Genomic DNA, 19,733 nt, shown 5'->3' on the forward strand with positions numbered 1-19,733 from the left:
GTTCATTAAATCTTAATCCTAAAATGAAATTGTGCACAAATCAGAGAAGAACTTCTTTAAAATTCTTGTGCCTATATTTTGAAATTGAAAATGAAATGAGGTGTGTCTTCTTTTAATCATTCAGTGGAGTTGAAGTTGAAGATAATCTGTTCATAACTTTATGCATTAGCCTAATTCAGCTCTATCTTTATTTAATCTAATGTCCGAGTACCTTCGGAGTGTTTAAGATTTTGAAGTTCAATTTGTTCTTTGTAACAAATTGCGTACTGTTTATCAAATAACTGTGAGATCGTTAGACCAGCAAATATCGACTGTCTCTCAGCCAACCAACTGTTAGGGATTTTCTAACGCTCAGGGCAAGTTTTTTTAAACCGCTATTCTGCCGTCATACTAATGATAGAATAATTTGCGAGAATGTTAAACTCCAGAAAGACCCAACGCCCCCTCGTGAATAACTGCTGAGTGGATCAAAGTACCATCCATTGTTACACCCTGGTTAATATCGACACCTATTTCAAAGTAATCACTTGAATGATGCATGCCGGTCAATTGAAGAAAGGTATCAATCTTAAGGAATGAAATTAAAGTCATCTCAGTAAAAAAACTTGTCTCCTAATAATGTTGAACAGATGTGTTTGTGAAAGCTAATAGTCGTGTGGTGTAAAGGTGAAGTAATGAAATACATTGGATGGGAGAAAACGTACATGATTTTCAAAGTAAAGACTTTTAGGTATCTTAGTGACGGCTGATTTAACTCAAATATCTTTAGTCAGTTATTGCCTTAATTTAAGCGTATGACAGGTCGAATGTGTCATTGTAGAAGCTCAAAGTTATTTGGCGTAAGTTGATGTTTGTATACCACAATGTTTTAATTATGAACTTAATGAGCCGAGCTGGCGTCAAACAACCGATGCTGTTCTTCTAAACTGCGTCTCAAAGTTACTCACGTGAAACTACAATTGGTGTCATTAGGATGTCATCAATGATTAACTATTACGTTACATCAACAATTAAGGAGTGGCTTAGAGGGTTTCCAAATTGTATCGCCCTAGTGCTAATTTTTTTCCCTCTAAAAACTTCTGATACCTTCAAGATGGAAGGCAGCTAAGAACGGACAATTTTATATGGCGGTAGGGTGTTCAGAATCTTAGAATTCAGCATTATCATGGCTGATGAATTAGACTTCTTAGAGAAGGAAGCTTTCGCCCTGAAACAGTAGCTCAGTTCGATCAAGATTTCCATCGTCACCAGCCATTAATTTATTTTCAGTATTCCTGCATACACAATGGGCTTTCACTTTCAAACATCATAGCAACCTAGGAGTTTGGATGCTCACCACATTTTTCAGTTGATGGCACAGTGACAATGTAACAGAAAATGCTATCTAATGAAAAAAGTTGTGGTTGAGAACTAAAGAAATATTTAAATAACTTTCTCATTGCACATTAGCAATGCTGAGTTCTGAAATAATTCTATTTGTGTACTTCACAGTTATTTTCCCTCACAAACATTGCCTGAATCTACCATACCAAAATCCCTTTCATACAAGAAAAGAGATTCATTCGTATAAAACTCATCATGCTGCAAGTTTAGTTTCTCTTCCAGTGTCTTTTTTCCAAGGTTCCTCAGCCCTTTGTGATGGAAAGACACAAAAGTAAATTCTTCCTTGATAATCTTGCAAGCGTGGTAGTAGTGTTGAATAACATGAGCTTCAAATAGCCTTGGGTCGTCAGTGTACACTGACACGATCCACTCCTTAACTTTTGCTTTCGGTGACAGCCGACCAAAGCTAAAAGACCTCGGCATCTCGTATTCGTCACATCTTTCGGTCAGTAATAAATCGTCGTCTTGTAAAATGTAATCGATATTTGAACAGAGAGCCTCGAAAGGGCACCAGTCAACAATTAGGACATTAAGTGGGAAGAGTTTGTGTGAAAATGCGCGAGACAGAATGACTTCTGAGAAATATTTCTTAGAACATGAAACGAGCTCTGAATTTTTCACCGAGCAAGGCATGTGAGGATCAAGCGGTAAGTGCTCTACTCTGTACCCTAAATTATCCAACTCTAAAACCATCTTCGTTGCAGACGAGTATTCGCGATAAACATAGTTTGTAAAACGCAACCTCCGAACACTTGGGAAGTTCTTCTGAACGTAGGCATCCATGGCTTGCGAAAGTTTTCGCGAGAGACCTCTGCCTTGTAAGTCTGGAGCGAACCGCATCGCCTGACGAACAAATGTTTGTCTCTCATCCACGATGAAGCAAGCTTGTAACCCGACTAACTTCTCATCGACAAATGCAAGCAATATGGCCAAATTGTTCATCTGAAGCCACTTATTGATCTTGTGCTGAAGATAGTCATTTCCACTTGGGAAAACTTCACTTGATAACCTTATAATTTCGTCAAAATCGCTTGGTTCTGCTATACGAAATGTGAGAGGGAGATCTTTCGAAAGATCCGCCATGTTTTTCAGGCCTTCGTTACTCTACAGCCAGCGGAGTATCAGGGCTGTGGTGTATGGGTCACTTAGCGTGACAGGTCCAAGCGCGGCGGCCCAAGGGTACACTGTGTGATTTTTAGGTATAAAGGTCATCAATAGGAGTAGATAATGAATTTTAAGAGCAGAGAAAAAGAAGAAAAAAATACAAACAAATAGAAATGATAATGAAACAAGAAATATAATGTGCTAATTCTCTTTACCTTTACTCCGATGCCGCCTTGTCGCTTCCGACCGTTTTAACGCTATTTTGTCGACTCCCTACCGCACAACACACGGAAGGAAGGTCGGAACCAGTCCCGAGGACCAACCGTCCCCACTCGAGGGCCAATAAATTCAATAACAGTTGACGGATCTCTTCAAAATTGCTACCCCCAAAGGCGAATAGCAACTACCCACTCGCTCGAACACAAAAGTTTCCAAATTTCGCCTTGTCGGCCTTTGAGGCACTCCCTTTGTTGTTAGCCTAATTGCCAACAGCCTTAATTTGGAATATCAAATATCAAAGAACATCTGACCAAATAAAGGACTCTAGTGGATCGATAGGAAGGTTGTTACTTTTGTCCACGAGCTTATGGTCTCTTGCTTATGCCCAATTGTCAAACAACACCATGCAGGGAGTTGGCGCGTGTAATTCCACCCGAAATTTAAAGCTATGATTATTTTGTTGTTGTTTCTTTTTTGTTTATTTTACTGTTAGCAACGCGTTATACAACAGTGTCGGGCTGTGTCATCGACATGATCTGCATCGCACAGATCACATGACAAGTGTCAAACAACTCAGTGTTGATTCACAATGGAAGGCTTGACTTCCTTTGGCCTAAGGTCTTGTAAGGTCTAGTTTTCTACTGACAAAAATTGGCTGCGGGGTAAGGTCGATCCTATTACTACCATCAGGTAAATACCTATGGACAGTATTGGCAGAGATACGATCTTTGAAAGGACTAAGTCGCTCGTGTCAGTTTAACTTTCCGCTAAGTTTGTTAAGTGGATGCATAAATCATTTCCATTTATAGCTTGCAAGCTGTGGAATAGGCTACCGTCATACATTAGACACTCAGATAATCTCAAAGTGTTTAAAAGGCTCTTCAAAAGTTCAACTTAGAATCTTTATACTAGTTTTTGTCTTGCATATGTTATTAGGTTCTTATTAGGATCTCACAGCTCAGTGGTATCAAAGCGCGTTCTGTCCGTTCTAGAAGCAGTAGTAGCTGTCGTTCGTTCTTCTGACGGGAGCACTTGATTATTGCCGCAGCGTTGACAAATCTTCCGAAAACAGCAGCATGAAGCAATTTGCCTCAAAGCATGCAGGTAACCTTCTCGAAAACTCTGATTGAAAACAGGGTAGATGTACGGTGTCGCTGCACTGTTTGAGTAGCACAGGAAATACCTGATGTAAGCGAAGTCATCATTGTGGCACATTCTCGGTGGTGGCACATTCAAACAGGCCAAGGCAACCCAAGTTGGCATCCAACAAATGCAGAATGCAATGAGGACTGCAACAAGCATAGATATCACCTTACGATTAACTGTACGATTCCGGGCAGCATTGGCGGCAGTTTGATTCCCTGGAGTTACTCGAGTGCACATTTTCACCCCAATTACGATGTACAATATTGTAGTCGTAGCAATCGGTATTCCAGTCACGAGAATAAAATCGCAGATCAAATAAGAACGGAAATTTTCCTGTGATTTCAAAAGATCTCTCACAATACGGTTAGCACAGTATGTCTTTCCATTTATTTCTACCAGCGTTGCGTAATGGAATACCAGAGCGTAGCAACAGCATGACAGAATCCATGTGAAGGCGATTATTCCAACCATAATTTTTTTGGTCATGGGGCGTCGGAGTGGAAAAAATACTGCTAAGAATCTATCCAAAGCGATAAACGTAAAACTCAAAGTAGAAACGAGCAAAGCAACAAAAGGTACAGCGCTGGTGACTTTACACAAGAAAAGAGCAAACTTTCCTCTTATCAACAACTCGTAACCCACCAACAATATGGATATTATACGTGGTATGTTACATACAGTAGCAAGCAGATCCGCCACACTTAGATTCACAATCAGATAGTTGCTCAGAGTTCGCATTCGTCTGTTCATATTCTGATAAACTGAGGAAATTGTGAGGAAATTCCCAACCAGGGATAGAATTATGACGATTGCCAAAGCTGGAACTTTAAAAACCGTTGAAGCTAACGGCTCCTTGACTAATATCTGGTTACCGAGTGGTCGAGGAACCGTAGCATTGCTGTTTGTCCAATTTGAAGATCCATTCGACACATTCGAAAATAAAGAAAACGATTCAGCAAATGCATGGATGGCGAAACTCATGATCACTGCTCGAAAGACAACGTTTAACCAAAGGTTTCGACACAATTTCTTCCCGTCTTGCTACTTGAAAAGCTGTTAGTTCAGCCAACAGATGTTGTCAACATAATATTAAACTGTGGTTGCAATTACAACGGCAACTGCTCCTTAAAGACAATCATATGAAAACAGTTATTAAGCCGTTGTTCTTGTGAAACGATAGTCTTTGTGTCTTGGCAGCTCACTTCTATCAAAAGAAGACATCTGTATTTAATCATTCGTTGAAACCAATTAGACCTTCAAAAAAGCTTCAAAGAACTTGTCATAGGTATATTAACTTTTTTGCTGAGAACACCTTTCCAATTGACTTTTGCACTCAAGCTGTTAGCGCTTAATAGAATTCAAAGCTCGAGAAAAACAAAGATATGAGTTACATTGAATGGCTGTCATGGTGAAGACAAGCAATACGTCAACACAAAGCAAGATGTTAATTGTTGGCTTCATCGCTTGCCAAACTTCAAAGGAGTTGTTAAATAATCATGTTGTCAGAATTTAACTGCCTTATTCTAGACCTCTTATTGATTTGTTCAACGTTATTTAATGTATTATCAGTTTAAAGCGACAACATGACCGATATCTAGCCTTATAGAATAAAAAAATTGAAACAAAACAAACACTCATGTACTCAGGCGACACCAAAGTTATGGAAACCGAGCTTAGAGATGTTGAATTATCTATATTTTTTACCGTTACATCATTAGATCGTAAAAGTAAATAATTTTCATTTGGTACACTGAGAGAAGCAAAGTGATAATTTTTAGCTTTATCTGTTGCTCAACTTTAAGGGTAGTTTTTAATCGTGCTGTCGATCAAAGTTTAATTGCCTTATTCTAGACATTTTATTACTTTCTTCCACGCTTTCAATGTGTACTTAGTTTTATAAGACATCTTCACCGATTTCGCGCCTTATCGAATGAAAATATTAAAAATTAAAAAAGAACAAACAAACGAAAACATTGATGTACTAAGGTGTCACAAATAATTTATTTTTGACTATTATACCATTGGCACCCTTAAAAAAATTTAACGGACACGTACATTTCTTGAGGTCCAAAAGCAAGAGCAGAACTGTTAGCTTCATCTATTTCCGCACTTAAAAGAGTTCTTAATAATGTTTTCATCAAATTTAACTGCCTTATTTAAGACCTTTTATTAATTTATTCATTGCTATTGAATGTGTTCTCAGTTTTAAAAAAACATCATTATCGATTGCACGCCTTATCGAAAAAGAAAATTGAAACAAAACAAATATTTGTGTACTCAAGAGTCTCCAAAAGCATTGTGATCTTCTGAGCATTATCATACACTCTTTCAAAAATCGTGCAGGCGCGTGCTCTTTCTTGAGGCAAAGAAGACCTTTCTTAGGAGTTATTTCCTTTGTTATTTCCTATTTTTTGCTTGTTTCGGGCCTCTCATGTTTTTCAAATTGCAATAAGCACCCCGTCAAGAGTCCCATCAGATAATTACAAGCATCCCGAAGTAATCCTATCGATTTTTTTTACATCAGAGCTCAGTTGTGTTTAAACACAATCTTTCAGTTCTACTCGAAGTTGTGCCTGGCTTTTCTTCCTGTTGAGGGAGCACTTGAGCATAACTGCAGCAGCGGCACATCTTCCAAAAACAGCACCTCCCAGTAATTTGCGTAAGAATGTACACATATCCTTCACGGAAGTTCTGATTAAAGACAGGGTAGATGTAAGGCGTCACCGCACTGTTAAAGTATGACATGAAAAACTTGAAGTAAAAGAAGTCATAACTGTTGCAGAATCCCCTTTGTGGCAAATATAGACAGGCCAAGGAAGCCCAGGTTGGTATCCAGCAAATGCAAAATGCTATAAGGACCGCAACGAGCATAGATATCACCTTACGACTGACCATACGATTCCGGGCGGCATTGGAAGCTGTTTGAATCCCAGGGGTTACTCGAGTGCACATTTTAAGCCCAATAGCTGTGTAAAAAGTTGTGGCAGCAGCGATTGGAATTCCAGACATGATGATAAAATCGAGGATAAAGAAGGTACGAAATAATTCTGGGGTTTTCAAGAGATCTGTTTGGATAGAAGTGACACAATATGTCTTTCCGTATATATCTTTCAGTGTTGCGTAGTGGAATAGCAAAGAATAACTGCAACATGGAAGAATCCATGTGAAGGCGATTATTGCAACCATAACATTTCTGGTCATGGGGCGTCGCAGCGGAAAAAATACGGCAAGGAATCTATCCAAAGCGATGAACACAAAGCTCGATGTGGAAACGAGCAAAGATAGTGAAGGAACAGTGCTGGTTATTTTGCAGAGGAGAAGTCCAAAGTTGCCCCCGATGCGCCACTCAAAACCCACCAGGAGAATAAGTATCATTCGAGGCATATTACATATAGTAATAAGCAGATCAGCAATGCTGAGATTGACAATCAGGTAGTTACTCAGAGTTCGCATCCGCTTGTTCACGTTTTGGTAAATTGAGCCGATTGTGAGAAAATTCCCGACAAGCGAAAGTATTATGACAATCACCAAGGCCAGAACTTTGAAAACCGTTGAAATTAGCGGTTCTTGAGCCACAGCTTGATTTGCAATATTTATGATAGGAAGGGAAACCGTTGCATTGCTCTTAGTGCAATTTGTAAATCCATTCTTAATTTCCGCATTGATGCAGATTAAGTAAGGAGACGAGGTGTTGTTCATCGTAAGGAAGTGCACTGTAAACTGGAGGATTCAAAGGAATCAGTTCTTCTTTCGTTTTCCCTGCGAAATGTTTGTTATTTCAGCCTTCAGATGTACTCGTAGGATTATCAAACACTAGCTGACTTTTCAATGTTAAATGTTTATTTATGGCAATTTTAAGTCAACAGCTATTGCTGCGAAGCGGGTGTTTCTTCAAGTAAGATCCTCCAATTTTTTTTTCTTGCGAGTGACTTCCGTCAAAAGATATTTATGGTTATCTCACCCAAACGCTTCTAAACAGAGTGAAATTAAGTCTGCGACGGTAACAGTTTTTCCACTGAAGATTTTTCTCACTGAAATCGATCCTATCCATTCAAAGCATGAGAAAATGCAAAGAAACTAACAATAGAAAATTCCCAATTAATATTATTGAGGACAATTTGTACGTTCGCCAACTTTATTAAAGATTTCAATTAGGTTGTCTTTGAAGTTAAAACGCGCTATTTCCGATTTTTCCGATGCAATTTACTTTGTGTTCCGTATTTGAGTACATTCTCGCTATTTTCTCACCCTACTCTTTTAGAATGCTTGAGACAAAACAAATACAGCTTTAACTTTGGCGACACCGAAATTGTAATCTAAGACCCGTTAATGAATTGAACCCTTGGGGATCGAAAAAAAATGGAAATATTGTGACTTATTCAAGAGGCCTTTTTTTTCTTCCATGCCCAAAGGAACTGCACAGTTTGCATTGGTGTCGGGGCTGTTAATATTAGTAGCTGCCGAGACTTTCGAGTTTTGATCTGAGTATCCCGTATCGTGTTTGATGAGTGTCGAAACTGTAAGTTTACTTCCCACACAAAACTATGAGTTGCACTCGCATCGTCTTTTCCATGGAAGAGTTAATTCGAAAGATCCTTTAATAGCATATTCGCTAAAGAACAGAGTTGCATAATTTTAAAATGCAGTTTCATTAAAGTCTAGTCTCAAAAGTGAGCTAATAATTTCATAAAATGTCCTTGCATTTATCCGAAAAAGGAAATATAATGAGTCTTCTTAGAATGCGTTATTTGAGAGTTGTGTACCGTATTTCATAGCATATACTACATGCATCCATATTCCGTTATTTTAAGTTCTTGTCCGTTAATTTCAGTGCGTTTGAGATGCTCAAAGAACCAAAGACTAGCCTAGATTGATTCAGGTCTCATCCACTCAATCATTTGTTGGGTGTTCATCGAGTGCTCTTATCAGTAATATGTACTAATCATAACCTTTGTGACACATTTGAGCTAAAGTTGAAAACTGAATTTCGGTGACTTGTCATTAAAATGCAATTTTGAGACTAATTTCAAGATTTTGTTTCGGAATATTTACAATCCATAATAAGTCACTTTGAGTTGGATTTTGAATGATAAAAGGTCTCATTTCTTTGAAAACATTAATTTAAAACAACGGCCAAAATAAACACGTATTTCTCGAAAGACGGCTCATGAGTCACATATGATTTATCAGCACTATAAATATGTATGAACATGAGAATAAAGGTAAAGACAGACCGGCAAGGACTCCCTATGTGGCTTTTGTGGTCGCGTCGCATTATTGCCTTCAAATTGTAATTTTGCTCTCACAGGCACGTCTTTAAGGGATTTTCCCTTTTCGCACGAAATGATCGGAGGTTTTGTAAATATTTTTTCGACAAGGGTTGATTGTGTAACGGACTCGAATTTTCCATCAATATTTGTTTCATATTTTTAACAGCCAATATATTGATACGTGTCTCGCTTTACAAATTTATTGTTGGTTACAGTTGCAATAAAAGGGTTAACCAAGTGAAACTTATATTAAGCAACTTAAGAATCTTTTCATTGTGTAATGTTGTCAAAGCTGCCAATAATTAACGACTGTGACTGATCAACTGTAAAAAAGTGGAATTGAGTGGGATGCATGACCTAGTAATAAAATTTACAGGGTTTTAATTTTTCTGGATCGTCAAAGTCCAGCTGCGGAAGATAGATAAGCGAGCCCCTGCTGTAATCCATTTTGCAATTTCAATGAATGGAAACAAAAAAAACCTCATTTCCATTTCTTTCCGAAGCCGAGACTCCAATGTGAAGACTATACCTCCCCGCTCCCTTCATAAACTAGTCCCATGTGGATCACATTAACATGTAATGAAAAGTCTGAGAGTATCAAATGTGCACACATCAAGTAATGAAGTCCACTGGCCAATAGAAACAGGACAGGAATTTCGTTGCAAATGTAAATAATAATAATAATAACTTTATTTGTATAGCGGTATATACAAAAGCTCTATATCGCTTTACAGTCAAAAAAGAAAATAACTAACTTACAATAACACTAAAACAAAAAGTCAAATGAAAGCGAGTCTGAAAAGATAAGTTTTCAATCTAGATTTAAAAACATCAACTGATCCTCTTAATTTAATGTCTAAGGGAATATCATTCCATTGCTTTGGGGCAGCGACCGAAAAGGCCCTGTCCCCATAGCTCTTCAGGCGCACATTCGGTACTTCTAATAAATGTTTGCCAGCAGACCTAAGATTTCTTGTAGGGTTATATGGGACTATAAGTTGACTTAAATACGGAGGCGCCAGATTATTGAGAGCTTTAAAAGTTAACAGTTATACTTTAAAGGTAATTCGCTGCTCCACAGGTAACCAGTGTAGCTCCTTAAGGACGGGGCGAATGTGCGCAGCCCTAGGTTGCCCAGCTACAAAATCTGAAAACACGACTGGTGTCAGTTATTCTTCTGTTTGTTAACCCAAAATACCGACGCAGTTTATCAAGAGCCGCGTCATACAGTTACTCGCGTGAGACTACTCTAAGTCAAACTGTGCTATTTTTTTCTGTTATTTTTCCATTGAGTGATATTTCCCTCTGGCAGGTATTTATTTGTTACATTAATGATTCACGAGGCGTACTGCTCATGTTCAAATAGTATTGTCTGAGTATTGATCAGTACTTTGTTTTCTCGACCTAGAAGGAAGATTTTTTCCAATAAACTACCAAGCTTTCAAACAAAAGGGCGTCTGAACCTTCGTTTTAAATTTTGAGATATACACTTTGATCACAAAGTTTCCGGTAATTTGAATCGACGCCAAGTGAATAAATTAAAATTTGGCTTTCTTATGATTAATTCCGATTACCAATTAACCCTGACCAGTGGGTTTATCAAATAGTAAAGATATTTGCAGAACTTTTAAGGAGTTTGAAAATAATTCATTTTCCCATGTAAAATGATGGATTTATTCAAAGTTTCTTCGTGTTCTTAACTGGTCTGTTTTGCCTGTTTCCTGTTTCTATTTTAAAACTTCCCTTTGTGTTATGGTCTTTGTGATAATTACTTCCGAACGACGCTTTTCTCTTCCAAAGTTGTAAACAAGTGCTCTTTGATATTTATGTGCTTGACAGAGGGACTTCTGCTCCGCGTTCGAGCTGTTCTTTCTATTTCAATCAAGCTCCAGTAGCGAACAAAATAATAAAAAAAGGTATCGAGCCTCGTTTCTGAAGAGTTCATCAAATCCTAATCCTAAAATGAAATTGTGCACAAATCAGGGTAGAACTTCTTTAAAATTCCTATGCCTATGTTTTGAAATTGAAAATGAAACGAGGCGTGTCTTCTTTGAATCACTCAGTGGAAGTTGAAGATGATCTGTTCATAACTTTATGCATTAGTCTAATTCAGTTCTACCTTTATTTAATCTAGAACTAGAGTACCTTCGGAGTGTTTCAGATTTTGAAGTTCAATTTGTTCTATTAACAAATTGCGTGCTGTATATCAAATAACTGTGAGATCGTTAGACCAGCAAATATCGACTGTCTCTCAGCCAAACTCTGCTGTTTATTTTAATCACAAAGTTCAGATGGAAACAAATATATATCATTTAAAATATAACTTAGCCTAAAACCAACTGTTAGGGATTTTCTAACGCTCTGAGCAAGTTTTGTATTAAACCGCTGTTCTGCATTTATACTAATGATAGAATAATTTGCGAGAATGTTAAACTCCAGAAAGACCCAACGCCCCCTCGTGAATAACTGCTGGGTGGATGTGGTCAATATCGACACCTATTTCAAAGTAATCACTTGAATGATGCATACCGGTCAATTGAAGAAAGGTATCAATCTTAAGGAAGGAAACTAAAGGTATCTTATTAAATTTTGTTTCTTAATAAGGTTGAACAGATATGTCTGTGGAAGCTAATAGTCGTGTGGTGTAAAGGTGAAGTAATGAAATACACTGGATGGGTGTAAAAGTACATGATTTTCAAAGTAAAAACTCTTAGGTATCTCAGTGACGGCTGATTTAACACAATTATCTTTAGTCAGTTATTGCCTTAATTTAAGCGTATGACAGGTCGAATGTGTCATTGTGGAAGCTCAAAGTTATTTGGCGTAAGTTGATGTTTATACTCCACAATGTTTTAATTATGAACCTAATGAGCCGAGCTGGCGTCAAACTACCGATGCTGTTCTTCTAAACCGCGTCTCAAAGTTTCTCACGTGAAACCACAATTGGTGTCATTAGGATGTCATCAGTGATTAATTATTACGTTACATCAACAGTTAAGGAGTGGCTTAGAAGGTTTCCAAATTGTATCGCACTAGTGTTAACTTTTTCCCCTCCAACAACCCCTGATACCTTCAAGATGGAAGGCAGCTAAGAACAGACAATTTTATATGGCGGTGGGGTGTTCAGAATCTTAGAATTCAGCATTAGCCGCGTTCATGGCTGATGAATTAGACTCACTAGAGAAGGAAGCTTTCGGCCTGAAACAGTAGCTCAGTTCGATCAAGATTTCCATCGTCACCAGCCATTAATTTATTTTCAGTATTCCTGCATACACAATGGGCTTTCACTTTCAAACATCATAGCAACCTAGGAGTTTGAATGCTCACCACATTTTTCAGGTGATTGCACAGTGACAGTGCAACAGAAAATGCTATCTAATGAAAAAAGTTGTGGTTGAGAACTAAATAAATATTTAAATAACTTTCTCATTGCACATTAGCAATGCTGAGTTTTGAAATAATTCTATTTGTGTCCTTCACAGTTGTTTTCCCTCACAAACATTGCCTGAATCTATCATACCAAAATCCCTTTCATACAAGAAAAGAGATTCATTCATATAAAACTCATCATGCTGCAAGTTTAGTTTCTCTCCCAGTGTCTTTTTTCCAAGGTTCCTCAGCCCTTTGTCATGGAAAGACACAAAAGTAAATTCTTCCTTGATAATCTTGCAAGCGTCGTAGTACTGTTGAATAACATGAGCTTCAAATAGCCTTGGGTCGTCAGTGTACACTGACACGATCCACTCCTTAACTTTTGCTTTCGGTGACAGCCGACCAAAGCTAAAAGACCTCGGCATCTCGTATTCGTCACATCTCTCGGTCAGTAATAAATCGTCGTCTTGTAAAATGTAATCGATATTTGAACAGAGGGCCTCGAAAGGGCACCAGTCAACAATTAGGACATTAAGTGGGAAGAGTTTGTGTGAAAATGCGCGAGACAGAATGACTTCTGAGAAATATTTCTTAGAACATGAAACGAGCTCTGAATTTTTCACTGAGCAAGGCATGTGAGGATCAAGCGGTAAGTGCTCCACTCTGTACCCTAACTTATCCAACTCTAGAACCATCTTCGTAGCAGACGAGTATTCGCGATAAACATAGTTCGAAAAACGCAACCTCCGAACACTTGGGAAGTTCTTCTGAACGTAGGCATCCATGGCTTGCGAAAGTTTTCGCGAGAGACCTCTGCCTTGTAAGTCTGGAGCGAACCGCATCGCCTGACGAACAAATGTTTGTCCCTCATCCACGATAAAGCAAGCTTGTAACCCGACTAACTTCTCATCGACAAATGCAAGCAATATGGCCAAATTGTTCATCTGAAGCCACTTATTGATCTTGTGCTGAAGATAGTCATTTCCACTTGGGAAAACTTCATTTGATAACCTTATAATTTCGTCAAAATCGCTTGGTTCTGCAATACGAAACGTGAGAGGGAGATCTTTCGAAAGATCCGCCATGTTTTTCAGGCCTTTGTTTCTCTACAGCCAGCGGAGTATCAGGGCGGTGGTGTATGGGTCACTTAGCGTGACAGGTCTAAGCGCGGCGGCCCTAGGGTACACTGTGTGATTTTTAGGTTTAAAGGCCATCAACATGAGTAGAAAATGAATTTTAAGAGCAGAGAAAAAGAAAAAAAACAAAAAACAAATAGAAATGATAATGAAACAAGAAATGTAACGTGTTAATTCTCCTTACCTTTACTCCGTTGCCGCCTTGTCGCTTCCGACCGTTTTAACGCTATTTTGTCGACTCCCTACCGCACAACCGCGTGTTGTGCGGTGGGGAAGGAAGGTCGGAACCGGTCCTGAGAACCAACCGTCGCCACTCGAGGGCCAATAAATTCAATAAAAGTTGACGATCTCTTCAAATTGCTACCCCCAAAGGCGAATACCAACTACCCACTCGCTCGAACACAAAAGTTTCCAAATTTCGCCTTGTCGGCCTTTGAGGCACTCCCTTTTTTTTTTAATCAATTCTGGCCTAACTCGCTTTGTTGTTAGCCTAATTGCCAACAGCCTTAATTTGGAGTATCAAATATCAAAGAGCATCTGACCAAATAAAGGACTCTAGTGGATCGATAGGATGGTTGTTACTTTTGTCCACGAGCTTTGGTCTCTTGCTTATGCCTAATTGTCAAATAACACCATGCGGGGAGTTGGCGCGTGTAATTCCACCCGAAATTTAAAGCTTTGATTATTTTGTTGTTGTTTCTTTTTTGTTTATTTTACTGTTCAGCAACGCGTTATAAAACAGTGTCGGGCTGTGTCATCGACATGATCTACATCGCACAGATCACATGACAAGTGGTGAACAACTCATTGTTGATTCACAATGGAAGGCTTGACTTCCTTTGGCCTAAGGTCTTGTAGGGTCTAGTTTTCTACTGACAAAAATTGGCTGCAGGGTAAGGCCGATCCTATTACTACCATCACGTAAATCCCTATGGACAGTATTGGCAGAGATACGATATTTGAAAGGACTAAGTTGCTCGTGTCGATTTAATTTTCCGCTAAGCTTGTCAAGTGGATGCATAAATCCTTTCCATTTATAGCTTGCAAGTTGTGGAATAAGCTACCGTTATACATTAGAAACTCAGATAATCTCAAAGTGTATAAAAGGCTCTTTTTCAACTTTCAAGGTTCAACTTAGGGTCTTTATACTAGTTTTTGTCTTGCATATCTTATTAGGTTCTTATTAGGACCTCACAGCACAGTGGTATTAAAGCGCGTTCTGTCCGTTCTAGAAGCAATAGTAGCTGTCGTTCTTTCTTCTGACGGGAGCACTCGATTATTGCCGCAGCGTTGACAAATCCCCTGAAAACAGCAGCATGAAGCAATTTGCCTCAAAGCATGCAGGTAACCTTCTCGAAAACTCTGATTGAAAACAGGGTAGACATACGGTGTCACTGCACTGTTTGAGTAGGACAGGAAATACCTGATGTAAGCGAAGTCATCATTGTGGCACATTCTCGGTGGTGGCACATTCAAACAGGCCAAGGCAACCCAAGTTGGCATCCAACAAATGCAGAATGCAATGAGGACTGCAACAAGCATAGATATCACCTTACGATTAACTGTACGATTCCGCGCGGCATTGGCGGCAGTTTGATTCCCTGGAGTTACCCGAGTGCACATTTTCACCCCAATTACGATGTACAATATTGTGGTCGTAGCAATCGGTATTCCAGTCACGAGAATAAAATCGCAGATCAAGTAAGTACGGAAATTTTCTTGTGATTTCAAAAGATCTCTCACAATACGGTTAGCACAATATGTCTTTTCATTTATTTCTACCAGCGTTGCGTAGTGGAATACCAGAGCGTAGCAACAGCATGACAGAATCCACGTGAAGGCGATTATTCCAACCATAATTTTTCTGGTCATGGGGCGTCGGAGTGGATAAAATACTGCTAAGAATCTATCCAAAGCGATAAACGTAAAACTCAAAGTAGAAACGAGCAAAGCAACAAAAGGTACAGCGCTGGTGACTTTACACAAGAAAAGAGCAAACTTTCCTCTTATCAACCACTCGTAACCCACCAACAATATGGAAATTATTCGTGGTATGTTACATACAGTAACAAGCAGATCCGCCACACTTAGATTCACAATCAGATAGTTGCTCAGAGTTCGCATTCGTCTGTTCATATTCTGATAAACTGAGGAAATTGTGAGGAAATTCCCGACCAGGGATAGAATTATGACGATTGCCAAAGCTAGAACTTTAAAAACCGTTGAAGCTAACGGCTCCTTAACTACCATCTGGTTTCCTAGTGGTCGAGGAACCGTAGCATTGCTGTTTGTCCAATTTGAAGATCCATTCGACACATCCGAAAATAAAGAAAACGATTCAGCAAATGCGTGGATGGCAAAACTCATGATCACTGCTCGAAAGACAACGTTTAAACAAAGGTCTCGACACAATTTCTTCCCGTCTTGCTATTTGAAAAGCTGTTAGTTCAGCCAACAGATGTTGTCAACATAATATTAAACTGTGGTTTCAATTACAACGGTAACTGCTCCTTAAAGACAATCATATGAAAACAGTTATTAAGCCGTTGTTCTTGTGAAACGATAGTCTTTGTGTCTTGGCAGCTCACTTCTATCAAAAGAAGACATCTGTATTTAATCATTCGTTGAAACCAATTAGACCTTCAAAAAACTTCAAAGAACTTTTCACAGGTATATTAACTTTTTTGCTGAGAACAATTTTTCTATTGACTTTTGCACTCAAGCTGTTGGCACTTAATAGAATTCAAAGCTCGGGAAAAAATAAAGATATGAGTTACATTGAATGGCTGTGATGGTGAGGACAAGCAATACGTCAACACAAAGCAAGATGTTAATTGTTGGCTTCATCGCTTGCCAGACTTTAAAGGAGTTGTTAAATAATCATGTTGTCAGAATTTAACTGCCTTATTCCAGACCTCTTATTGAATTTTTCAACATTATTTAATGTATTATCAGTTTAAAGCGACAACATGACCGATATCTAGCCTTATAGAATAAAAAAATTGAAACAAAACAAACACTAATATACTTTAAGCGACACCAAAGTTATGGAAACCGAGCTTAGAGATGTTGAATCATCTATATTTTTTACCGTTACATCATTAACTCTTAAAAGCAAATAATTTTCATTTGCTACACTGTGAGAAGCAAAATGATAATTTTTAGCTTTATCTGCTGTCCAACTTTTAAGGGTAGTTTTTAATCGTGCTGTCAATCAAAGTTTTATTGCTTTATTCTAGACATTTTGTTAATTTCTTCCACGCTTTCAATGTGAATTTAGTTTTATGAGACATCTTCACCGATTTCGCGCCTTATCTAATGAAAATATTAAAAATAAAAAAATAAAACAAACAAACAAAAACATTGATGTTCTAAGGCGTCACAAATAATTTATTTTTGACCATTATATCATTGTGGCCACCCTTAAAAAAATTTAACGGGCACGTATATTTCTTGAGGAGCAAAAGCAGGAGCAGAACTGTCGGCTTCATCTATTGCCGCACTATTAAAAGAGTTCTTAATAATGTTTTCATCATTATTTTACTGCCTTATTTAAGACCTTTTATTAATTCATTCATTGCTATTAAATGTGTTCTCAGTTTTGAAAAAACATCATCATTGATTTCATGCCTTATCGAAAAAGAAAATTGAAACAAAACAAATATTTGTGCACTCAGGAGTCTCCAAAAGCATTGTGATCTTCTGATCATTATTATACACTCTTTCAAAAATTGCACAGGCGCGTACTCTTTCTTGAGGAAAAGGAGAGCTTTTTTAGGAGTTATTTCCTTTTTTAACCTAACTACTTTAGAAAATTATAAAAAGAAAACAAACACTAATGTTCTTTAACGCCACCAAAGTTCTTCAAAACCGTCAACTTTCCATTCAGACTCTCAGATATAATGTATTCTTTATTTTCGACTTTAAGGAGCTTCATATTTTTCTTATAAGTAACTCGTTTGTCTGTTATATTGAGCAGATGCTACCTCTCTTATAATAATAATAATATAAATAACATAATTGATAAATATGATTTATTTGAATATGAATAAAAGACCCGTAGAAATCAATATATTTCCCTTCTTTCCCTTTTGGCTTTCTTTTGCTTTATTCTTATTCTGCTTTATCAGGAGAATATAATATTCCATTAGTCTTTCTTATTATGGACATTTTGGTTTTTTATGTTAACATATTTATTTTTTGCTTGTTTCGGGCCTCTCGTGTTTTTCAAATTGCAATAAAGCACCCCGCCAAGAGTCTCTTTCCCCCACCAGATATTCACAAGCATCCCGAAGTAATCCTATCGATTTTTTTAATATCACAGCTCAGTTGCGTTCAAACACAATCTTTCAGTTCTACTAGAAGTTGTGCATGGCTTTTCTTCCTGTTGAGGGAGCACTTGAGCATAACTGCAGCAGCGGCACATCTTCCAAAAACAGCACCTCCCAGTAATTTGCGTAAGAATGTACACATATCCTTCACGGAAGTTCTGATTAAAGACAGGGTAGATGTAAGGCGTCACCGCACTGTTAAAGTATGACATGAAAAACTTGAAGTAAAAGAAGTCATAACTGTTGCAGAATCCCCTTTGTGGCAAATATAGACAGGCCAAGGAAGCCCAGGTTGGTATCCAGCAAATGCAAAATGCTATAAGGACCGCAACGAGCATAGATATCACCTTACGACTGACCATACGATTCCGGGCGGCATTGGAAGCTGTTTGAATCCCAGGGGTTACTCGAGTGCACATTTTAAGCCCAATAGCTGTGTAAAAAGTTGTGGCAGCAGCGATTGGAATTCCAGACATGATGATAAAATCGAGGATAAAGAAGGTACGAAATAATTCTGGGGTTTTCAAGAGATCTGTTTGGATAGAAGTGACACAATATGTCTTTCCGTATATATCTTTCAGTGTTGCGTAGTGGAATAGCAAAGAATAACTGCAACATGGAAGAATCCATATGAAGGCGATTATTGCAACCATAACATTTCTGGTCATGGGGCGTCGCAGCGGAAAAAATACGGCAAGGAATCTATCCAAAGCGATGAACACAAAGCTCGATGTGGAAACGAGCAAAGATAGTGAAGGAACAGTGCTGGTTATTTTGCAGAGGAGAAGTCCAAAGTTGCCCCCGATGCGCCACTCAAAACCCACCAGGAGAATAAGTATCATTCGAGGCATATTACATATAGTAATAAGCAGATCAGCAATGCTGAGATTGACAATCAGGTAGTTACTCAGAGTTCGCATCCGCTTGTTCACGTTTTGGTAAATTGAGCCGATTGTGAGAAAATTCCCGACAAGCGAAAGTATTATGACAATCACCAAGGCCAGAACTTTGAAAACCGTTGAAATTAGCGGTTCTTGAGCCACAGCTTGATTTGCAATATTTATGATAGGAAGGGAAACCGTTGCATTGCTCTTAGTGCAATTTGTAAATCCATTCTTAATTTCCGCATTGATGCAGATTAAGTAAGGAGACGAGGTGTTGTTCATCGTAAGGAAGTGCACTGTAAACTGAAGGATTCAAAGGAATCAATTCTTCTTTCGTTTTCCTTTCGAAATGTTTGTTATTTCAGCCTTCAGATGTACTCGTAGGATTATCAAACACTAGCTGACTTTTCAATGTTAACTGTTTATTTATGGCAATTTTAAGTCAACAGCTATTGCTGCGAAGCGGGTGTTTCTTCAAATAAGACCCTCCAATTTTTTTTTCTTGCGAGTGACTTCCGTCAAAAGATATTTATGGTTATCTCACCCAAACGCTTCTAAACAGAGTGAAATTAAGTCTGCGACGGTAACAGTTTTTCCACTGAAGATTTTTCTTACTGAAATCGATCCTATCCATTCAAAGCATGAGAAAATGCAAAGAAACTAACAATAGAAAATTCCCAATTAATATTATTGAGGACAATTTGTACTTTCGCCAACTTTATTAAAGATTTCAATTAGGTTGTCTTTGAAGTTAAAACGCGCCATTTCCGATCTTTCCGATGCAATTTACTTTGTGTTCCGTATTTGAGTACATTCTCGCTATTTTCTCACCCTACTCTTTTAGAATGCTTGAGACAAAACAAATACATCTTTAACTTTGGCGACACC

The 19,733-nt window shown here is 38.2% G+C and overlaps 4 protein-coding genes across 4 annotated transcripts; all 4 read right to left on the bottom strand.

Annotated features, from left to right (window-relative positions):
* Window positions 1-3,657: 3,657 nt before the first annotated feature.
* LOC131789624 (RYamide receptor-like) lies at window positions 3,658-4,833 on the bottom strand. The gene has a single exon (XM_059106783.2). It carries the CDS (start codon window positions 4,831-4,833, stop codon window positions 3,658-3,660), a length of 1,176 nt encoding a protein of 391 aa, XP_058962766.2.
* Window positions 4,834-6,372: 1,539 nt separating this feature from the next.
* LOC131789620 (substance-K receptor-like) lies at window positions 6,373-7,551 on the bottom strand. The gene has a single exon (XM_059106780.2). The coding sequence runs from the start codon at window positions 7,549-7,551 to the stop codon at window positions 6,373-6,375; it is 1,179 nt and encodes a 392-aa protein (XP_058962763.2).
* Window positions 7,552-14,821: 7,270 nt separating this feature from the next.
* On the bottom strand, window positions 14,822-15,997 carry LOC131789596 (RYamide receptor-like). The gene has a single exon (XM_059106752.2). The coding sequence runs from the start codon at window positions 15,995-15,997 to the stop codon at window positions 14,822-14,824; it is 1,176 nt and encodes a 391-aa protein (XP_058962735.2).
* A 1,951-nt stretch (window positions 15,998-17,948) lies between these two features.
* Window positions 17,949-19,127, bottom strand: LOC131789619 (substance-K receptor-like). The gene has a single exon (XM_059106779.2). The coding sequence runs from the start codon at window positions 19,125-19,127 to the stop codon at window positions 17,949-17,951; it is 1,179 nt and encodes a 392-aa protein (XP_058962762.2).
* Window positions 19,128-19,733: the final 606 nt, after the last annotated feature.

The sequence above is a fragment of the Pocillopora verrucosa genome, chromosome 13 (genome assembly GCF_036669915.1).
Source record: "Pocillopora verrucosa isolate sample1 chromosome 13, ASM3666991v2, whole genome shotgun sequence".
Lineage (NCBI taxonomy): Eukaryota > Metazoa > Cnidaria > Anthozoa > Scleractinia > Pocilloporidae > Pocillopora > Pocillopora verrucosa.

Excerpts from the sequence above, each read along its gene's own strand:
- LOC131789624 (XM_059106783.2), bottom strand. The coding sequence starts at position 4,833 with ATGAGTTTCGCCATCCATGCATTTGCTGAATCGTTTTCTTTATTTTCG.
- LOC131789620 (XM_059106780.2), bottom strand. The coding sequence starts at position 7,551 with ATGAACAACACCTCGTCTCCTTACTTAATCTGCATCAATGCGGAAATT.
- LOC131789596 (XM_059106752.2), bottom strand. The coding sequence starts at position 15,997 with ATGAGTTTTGCCATCCACGCATTTGCTGAATCGTTTTCTTTATTTTCG.
- LOC131789619 (XM_059106779.2), bottom strand. The coding sequence starts at position 19,127 with ATGAACAACACCTCGTCTCCTTACTTAATCTGCATCAATGCGGAAATT.